This window comes from Falco cherrug, chromosome 4, assembly GCF_023634085.1.
Source record: "Falco cherrug isolate bFalChe1 chromosome 4, bFalChe1.pri, whole genome shotgun sequence".
Classification (NCBI taxonomy): domain Eukaryota; kingdom Metazoa; phylum Chordata; class Aves; order Falconiformes; family Falconidae; genus Falco; species Falco cherrug.
The window spans coordinates 43,103,749-43,112,569 of record NC_073700.1 but is presented as its reverse complement, the minus strand read 5'-3'; the positions used below and the strand labels follow the sequence as shown (position 1 = coordinate 43,112,569).

Sequence of the window (8,821 nt, the reverse complement as noted above, 5' to 3'; positions counted from 1 at the left end):
TATATCTTCTAATTTTGGACTCACAGCCTGTCAGTTGGCGTGGCAAAATCACATTGCCTGTTGAGAAGGATTTCTCCATTTCCAGACCCACTGAACTGATAAGTGCCAGCAGCACCAACATGTCTCCCTTGCACCCAGAACTTTCCATTAACTGACAATACAAAGCTCTGAGCACCTCATCATGTTCAGAAGCCAGCGGTGATTTCTTAATGCTTCCAAGAGAAAAAAGAACATGATTTTCAATAGGTACTACAAGCTACTGTAAAAAGGAATACTCACTTTCATTAATACTTTAAAAAAAAATGATGTGTAAAGACAACCAAAACACTGTATTGTTGCTGGCAAAGCAGATGCGTGACTTGGTGTGCAGTAAGTCAGTTTTCACACACTCGGGAAGACATTGCTTATTTATTTCAGGTCTGTGCAAAGCTGGAGGCTAGGTAGTATTCCACAAAGCAAGCCCACCAAACGGGACATTCCATTACAGATTTATACACAAAACCTGCAGAGTTAGTAAGTTTCCAAATCGATCCTCTTTACACTGACTGGTTAGAGATTTCAATATAATTCTAATGTGGTCACACAACCATTTCTACTGTCATGCATGCTGAGGGGAGGGGTCTTCATCTGGGCAAGAGTCTTTTTGACCTAGGGGTGTGATTTTTGGTATTATAATGAGGGTAGTTCAGGTAAGGATACATGGACCTTGAGTCTTCTTGGTAAGTTGGCAATGCACACAAAACATCCTCAAAGTATCCTTAACAGTTTCTTCAAGGCCTGATTGTCCCAGAATATCCTTGCTCTAAGAATGCTGTGTACTCTTTTGATTACAGCCTGAACTTGTCAACTTAGCATATACAAAATATATCTTGCACCAAACAGTCAGACCATTCTAAATTTCTGAGTTAGCCTTCAACAGTATCACAATTTACAATCTGTACGTTATAAACATACATCTCCCACTAACCCACAGAAAGAGAACAGCAGTATACCCAACATGATTTTATGAGTCCATCCAGTGTCCAGTAATACTCAGCTGCCTGTGTAATATTTAGCAGATTCAGGTTCAGTGAAGTGTAGCTGCAGAATATATACCTAAAGGGGCATTTGTCATCCACCTCTTAGTTAAGGGAAGCCAAGACAAGGGCTCACCACAGACCCGCGCAGCTGGAGGGCTGCAGGCTGAGGGGAACATCACACAAGATTTGGCTCAAACTACCTCCCATTCAAGCAGCTGAAAGAGCGGAGTGTAAATGAGGCATTTCCCAAGACTCTGGCTACAGAGAAGAACCATGCAGATAGTTAAGAAAAATACCACGTTCCAGGCTGAATCATACTGTCCATAGTCTTTCCACCTTGGTCTCTTGCACTATTGCCTTCATGTACTACCATGTCTGGTTCCCTGCTCTCCTCTGATCAACAGAAACAACAAACCAGACCTTCCTTCCTTCCTTCTGTAGTTTGCCCGCCCTCTTCCATCCCTGCTGTCAAGATTCTGCAGGCACAGAGTATAATTTGCTGGAAAAAACATAAAGATCGGGGACTTCTTTAAAACCAAGGAACAGATCATTTGAGAGGCAAGTAGAGAGACTCTAGTTTGCATAGATCCTTGGGTCAGTATCATCAGTGCTTCCTAGCAGAAGAGAATTCAAAGAGGTTGTTGAGCTAACCCTGAGCTAACTGTGAAGTAGTGACCTTCCTTCCCAATTTGTGGCATATCGAGTATTCCTTGGTTTTTTCTGTCCCTTTTTGTTTCTCTGTCCCCAGGCTGTATCTGGATGGGGAGCCAGAATGCGAGTTCTAGCAATTGTCTCTGTATGTTTATAAGTTCTTTGAATATTCACAGAGCTGAAATAAGAGAAAACAGGAGATGGTTGGTTTGCTTTCACAGTGAGCAGGACCAGTATTTGGCCCACATGTGACTGAGACCAGCACCACAGACACATGATAATGCTTTGAAATATATTATTGTCTGTCATTGCCTAGTTACTCATAACCGTAAGAGAAGAAGGCTACATAAACAACACACGGTAGTGATTTCACTGCAAGTATAAAATTGATGCTTGTACATCTACACTGCCACCTGCAAGTGAGAAACTAAATCCCAATCCAGGTATATGAATTTAAAATTCTCATTTGAGACAGAGTAAAAAATTTTGAAGATTGTCACTTTGAGGATTTCTGTGCAATAAACTGAAGCTATTTGTATGCATTTGGATTTCTGTGATAATGTCAGAAAAATCCTTACTAGTTGTCCAGTTTTAATTCCTTTCTTCTCTTTACACCTTTTTCCCCAATCTTTTTGAAAGATTCTATAACAAGAAAGTGATAGAAAATACCTTTCTATCACTTAATATAGCATTGGTGATTACCATCAAGAAAAGAGCCACTTCTAGATTCTTGTGAACACAATACCAGACAGTTTTCTAAGACCGATTATTCTTTATGCTGCTGACCCTAATGCTTCAAATCAGTCCAGACAATCAGATGAAATCTGTAACATAAGCTTTGCAAGTTGAAAAATCATCAAACGGAATCTGATCGCAGTTACCACTGGCACCAAGAAACAATTAGATTTAATATGTCACTACTTCAGATGTTGCAGGTCCAGCAGCTTGCAGTCTACTCTTTGATAAATCAATAATGGAATTTTATACTATCAATATCCTGGTGATTCCTAGTCACCTTTAATGGTGATCACAAAATCCAGATGCTCTTTTCATCTTTGAAACTTGATGTTGCTTAACTCTTCAGCACTTCTGTAGAAATACAACTGGATGTTTGAATAGCATTTTAAATGACCTTTAAAATTTTTGAACTCCATTCACCCACTTCAAGTGTCACTCAGACTTAAATGCGACTTTTCCATTTTGCCACTGTCATGAAATCAGCCACCAATTCATAAAGCAGCAAGAAGGTAGGAAAACACAGAGGACACCTTCCTGTTCTTTATGTTACCTGTGAAATGATGAAGACAGATTATGACATGTACGCCCATAAGCTTAATCACCATTAACATCACCAAAACCATATATTTAAGGTGCTCTGAAAACAGACAACAGTGACTGGTACCTGCTGGATGTTTCAAGTTTGGCAGGTTTGGGAGACAGGATCCACACTTCCTGTTGCTACTTATCCTCAGTGCTAATGAAGAAGACTGTTTCCTCACATACTCAAATACTACACTAACGTGGCAATTGGTGCCAAAGGCATGTGCTGCAAACAGGCAGAATGGCAGGGGAGGGAGATGCGAGGGGTTGTTTACGTGGAGCTGCGTTAAACACATCTTTTGCTTGGTGTGAAAGCTGACTGGTGTCCAAGAACCACCAGCTTTCACAGAGCGGAGCTCTCTACCACTGACTGCCATTTCTCTGTGTCCAGAGGAAAACCAAAGTCATTTGGGAGCTGACCTACATGTTCAGAGACTCTTAATGACAGGTTACAGGAGGTTAGAGAAAGCTTGGCTTTTATAAGGTTTCCTGGCAGAATTCATATCCCTCATGTACTCTTTCCCAACTAGGTATGGTTATCCAACAAGACGGAGACTTAATTGTACTGTAGGCTATTAAGGATCACTACAATTTTTCACTTTTGCTGTATAAAGTAGTCTGTGAAGCTGGTATGGCACCTCGGTCTTCCACAACCTGTCGCCTGATCAGTGCCGTATATACAGCCCAGTCCACCACCGGTGATTAGTGCACTGAGAGCAAAGTCACGCAAACGCCTGGCTCACTGCATGGTTTAGGGAGCCAGTGGCAACTGCAGCCATTGCCAGGGCCATTGAAACCACAGCTCAAGCAGCTGGCCATCACTCTGCAATGTGTTTTTTGTCATCTGAAAGCAAACTGGAGGGTATCTGGTACCTGGTTTGACTCTGGCTTCTTATTCTTCACTGGGTTCGTTTCACTGATGCATCCTGCGCAATTTATTTATTTATTTATTTATTTATTTATTTATTTAAGAGTAAGAGGAAGCACACAGAAGAAAACCAGGAGCAGAAGTCCTACACAAAACCCTAACCTCCCATACCTGCTGCAGCTCCTTCAGGCAGATCCTGATGATCATCAGCAAACCATTAGCAAATTGCTAACGCAATTATTTCAAGGATTCTTGAAACTGTGCAGGCAGAATCAATGAAGTAGAAGTGGCTGCCAGTGGCTAAACCACGGGAAAGAGACTGACAACAAGGACTGTAGGAAGCAACGGCTTGCTCCGAGTACAGTATAGGCACAGCTTCACAAACAGCCATTGAGGATTTGTATTCAACAACGGAGAAGTGAAAGGACTCACTAAAAATCAACACAAAACAACCTCTAATGAGTACAGAACTCTTCTATTAACTAAGAGAAATAAAAAAATGCTATTTAGTTTCCCACAACAGAAGAGAGAAGGTAAGCAGGCCAGCTGCCAGTCACTGAACTGGGCCGATCTAGGAGTTCAGAAGTCCATTCTTGTTGATGCAGCTCTTGCAGTCTGCTAGTGCTGGTGCCAGGGAGGTGGGGGATGCAAGGTGAGTCGGGGGAAAGGGGGCCTGATGTGATATCAACCTGTGCCACTCTAGGGCAGCATCTCTTTACTCAGCCACGTATGCATTGATGCTGTCACTGTGCCTGCTGCCAGTGAGACCAGAATCAACAGCTGCCACAGAAACAAATCTTGTTGCCTCAGGGAGCCAGAATTTATGCTACCTTTATGGGATCTTCTGAACCTACACGCTGATCCTAGAGTCCAGCTGCTGAAGGTGTTCGAGAACTCCATAGGGAATGGTGGGATTCCACATCCTGTAAGGGCAAATTCAGAAAGGAAAGAGATTTTGAGAACTGTAATTTGCTTCACAGTTGTTTTGATGTGTTTGGGATGTTTTTGTTTGTGTTTTTTTTAAAAGCTGCCTTTTCCTTTTGAATATCATACTATAAAAGTATTTAAAGCTATGGAACAAATGAAAATATATTTTCATTTAGAAGCAGTTTCCCGCACAACCTGCCTGACTGGTTATAGGACACACTACAGTCCTGTCTCCATAACTGTTCTTTAGATCAGTCTCTCTTCCCCTGAATGTGTACTGGCAGCTTCAGTATATTTAACCTCTAACGGTGGCTGCTCATTGTTTAGCCTTCAAATACTCATCCTGCAGCCTAGAGTAGGTCAGGTACTCTGGGAGGGTAGAAGATTAACAAAGAGAGGCTCAATATAAACTATGCTTTAAGCAGGACAAGCTTGCTTGCCTGGGACAATTGGGAATTAATGCAGCTAAAACCAGAGGCAATGTTTTTAACAATTCTGTAACTGCTTTTGTATTTTGGTGATGTCTTTTTTGTTTGCTTCTTATAAACTTGAGAAATACAGAACACAGCTTGAGTTCTAACCCAATTTACAGAACAAAGATACAGCAAACAGCATATCAAGTGACTTACACCAAGTTTTTTATATGGGGACATTTTCGTAGGCTGTCAGTCAGCTGCTGGGCTCCAACACCAGTTATTTTGTTATACTGAACACTAAGAAAAAAAAAGAAGACTTTGTTAATCCACATCATTATATTATGAAGTGGTGTAATCAAATATTTCATTCAAAAATCAAACATACTATATGGGCTGATCTGCACATGGGGGAAGAAAGAAAAAAAACAAAATAGAGCCTTGATGCAAAAAACCAGCAATAAAATACTCAAAAGGTCAAACGGGAACTTCATTAAGTTAGCTCATCTGAGGAATTCCTTTTTCTATGTACCTGAGGTCCTTCTCCAACTCCCCATGACCCTAATCTCCCATGTTAAAATAAATGTTTAGGTTTTTATGGTAAACTGGTTCCTTAATCCTTTCTAACCACTGGCTACCTGGCCTCTGCATAAGCAGATTTTCCCTGTGAAACTTCCCTGAAATTTTATTCCTCCATTTCTGTCTCCTCTATCTCTGAGCACATAAGATTTGGATTTTCAGTATCCAAGCAAGTGAGCTTTCCCAGGCCATCTGAACAGATTTCATACTCACTCTAGCACTCTTAAAGATGCCATCGCAGGAAGAACTTTTGCAAGATTTTCTGCTCCAAAATCACAAATGCTGTTATTGTATAAGCTGCAGAAAACCAGAGCGGTATACTTCAGTAATTTTTGACAGAGATAGAAAGGTATGTTGTATAAAACAACCGAACAGGATACAACTACTTACCTTAGTGTCTTTAATGAAGACAAAGAAGGCAAAGCGGTAGCTAGTTTCTCTGCACCCACATCTGTTATCTTATTCTGTGATAAGCTACAGTAAGTGAGATAGTTTGGTTAGCTGAGCGCATTTATTGTAACATATTACAATGTGAATAAAATAAATTTTGATGTCTTTTTTATGTAATTTGGACAGTCTGTTTAGGACAAATACAGAGGAAAAGATTACAGCCCTTGAAGGGAAATGAGGAATTACTGTAGGATTAACCTATTTCTTTAATGAATGTACAGATTAAGTGTGTCCATAGGCTCATTGGTCTTCCATGCCCATGGGTCAGTTGTGCTCATAATTGTTAACACACAGCCCCTTAAGGCTCTAGGTTTAATTTCTTTCTTTTCAAAATTTCCCAGAACTGTTAACCTTGCACTTACTTTAATGTTTCCAGTGATGTCAGGGTTGGAAAGACTTCAGATAGGCTCTTTGCTCCTTCATCTCCTATGCCATTTTCACTCAGAGCATCAAGACTGGGTGACAACAAGGAGAAAATCAGCTTCCCTTTTAATCTAAATTTTTGTGGCTTATTCACCTCAGAGACCACTCTATCTTGAGAAGCTCCTTCTCTGCGGGAGCCTCAGCCAGCAAGAAGCATCACGCAAATTACGGCTCCTCTAATAAGCAGCTCTCTACTTCTCAAATTCACAGCCTAAGATTTTTTTTTAACTAGTTGAATGGCATGACCCATTTCTTTTAATATGCAACATTATTAAAGTGGTTATGAAATAACTGTTCCAGCAATGCTGAAGTGAGATTTCCTGTGCATACAGAAATACAGAACTGAAAATCCAGCAGACACTGTAAATCCCTGCCTAAACAGCTCCTTCTCCAGACAGGGAGTATTAGAAATTAAGTTTTTCTTCATTCAGGTATCCAGACAGAAAGAGTTTTAGATAATCACAATTTTAGATACTGGATCCCCTTCTAATCTGACAGATAATGCTGGGATACATCGTACTCATTTCAATTTTAGACCTTCTTGTTTTCCAAAAATATCATGAAAATGCCAGATACAATACAGACAAAGGGCCAATGGGCTGAGCCAGTAAGGCCGAAGGCCCTCTCAAACCCCTGGTAATCTTCCCACAGAGATGAAGGCAGAATATTGACTATTGTTGCCACAATTGTTTCTAGCCTAAAGAAGCTTAAAGTTCAGTGACAGCTGGTTTGTCATGGATAAAGAGAACAAATAGTAACTGGAGTTCTTAAAACTCTATTTCTAATACTGCTCCTGGCAAAGGAAGGGACAAAGACTGCCTGAAAATACTTGGCAGAACAAAACCAGGTACTAGCCGAGTATGGCTATTTTGTGTCTTTTATACGAATCAAATCCACAAAGCTCAATCTCTTACAAGTTCTACCAGAAGTTCAGGATGCTCATTGACACTGGAAGGTGCACTGGACCAGCACAAATACTGAAGTTAACCTCCAAATTTAACCCTGCTTCTGGTTCAGCAGGGAGCCTGTTCTTTCCTGGGGAAGACAGGACCATGAGTCTCTCAAACTCACAACGAGGGAGCCTGGGACTCTGGCGTGCTGTGGACCTTGAATGAAGAAATAAGTAATCTGCGGGCAGTGTTGGTCAGTGTCAGGGTGGGAAAGGGGAGCCCCAGCGGGGCTCTGTGCTAAACCTTTCCCACAAGCTTTTAACCGCTGAAGAACACACAGGGAAGTGACTGAATGGGTATTGAACGAACCACTAAGAAGCGTCTTAAGGAAGGATGAAGACTGCTAGCTTTTAGTCTGCTGCTATACTCTCTGAATGTTTTTGTTCAGTTTGTTCAGAGGAAGTAGTCTTGCTGGCAAATGTTTCTGTCCATGTGAGCTCTGCCATCATCAAGGGCTGCTGATGAGCAACATTAGCAAAGTTAAACTTTAGCATTACTCACTCTAAATGCTGAAGCAATGGAAATGCTGCAAGAATTTTCACAAGTTTTAGGAATCCCTGAAGGCCACATACTGGACCCAGCCTGAAAGAAAATAAATATAGACATGCAGCAGTTTTTTCACATGCTCAGAAAGAGCAAAAGTTACAAATTTTTAAGTTCTTCCCCTGCAACCCCAAAATGCAAGCTAGTTTACATTCCTCAGAAGCCGCCATTCCCTACCATCTGCAGCAAGGATTTCTGCTTTGGAGCCTCCAGATAAGGACCCCACAAGGCTAAGGTCAGACAGAGCAGAGCTGCTTGCACACAGGCAGTGGTACATGTGTCTGCCACTTTTTTGTTACTCTCTGCAAGATTCACCTCACTTGGTTTAGATTCCTGTATTTCTGTTCTTTTTCTATTTTTTCTTCAGGATTTTAAGTATTATAATCCTGCTAACCGAGATGAAAAAAATACTATTTTTCCTCCAACTACTGGCAATTTAGAATAACAACTTAAGATCAATATTTTATTGCAGCTTAAAGCATAAATTGAACTTTAATATTTCAGCTCCAAGCATTTTTCCTTCAGATGCTAACCTCATATTTTGAGTTTCCTTGGTATCAGAACAAGTTCAGCCTAGTTAAAAGGATTGGAATTTTAACCAAAATTTTAAAATAAAGGGAAAGTAGAAGAGGAAATGAGAAAAGGAAGCAGCATAAAATCAAGAGTAAGGCCAAGCAC

At 40.8% G+C, this 8,821-nt stretch overlaps 1 protein-coding gene across 15 annotated transcripts in view; it reads right to left on the bottom strand.

Annotated features, from left to right (window-relative positions):
- Positions 1 to 8,821, bottom strand: part of CIITA (class II major histocompatibility complex transactivator) — a 47,694-nt gene that overhangs the window by 6,718 nt on the left and 32,155 nt on the right. For 11 of the 15 annotated variants that reach the window (XM_055709527.1, XM_055709523.1, XM_055709526.1 and 8 more), the window contains 6 exons: positions 8,102 to 8,182; positions 6,590 to 6,682; positions 6,168 to 6,251; positions 5,991 to 6,074; positions 5,415 to 5,498; positions 4,713 to 4,781 (listed from right to left, as the gene is read on the bottom strand). In XM_055709527.1, the coding sequence (XP_055565502.1) occupies positions 4,713 to 4,781; positions 5,415 to 5,498; positions 5,991 to 6,074; positions 6,168 to 6,251; positions 6,590 to 6,682; positions 8,102 to 8,182 (495 nt within the window). Of the gene's footprint in view, positions 1 to 389; positions 2,959 to 4,688; positions 4,782 to 5,414; positions 5,499 to 5,990; positions 6,075 to 6,167; positions 6,252 to 6,589; positions 6,683 to 8,101; positions 8,183 to 8,821 lie in introns of those variants that run through there. The other 4 variants (XR_008732121.1, XR_008732122.1, XM_055709528.1 and 1 more) reach the window with 3 other exon arrangements.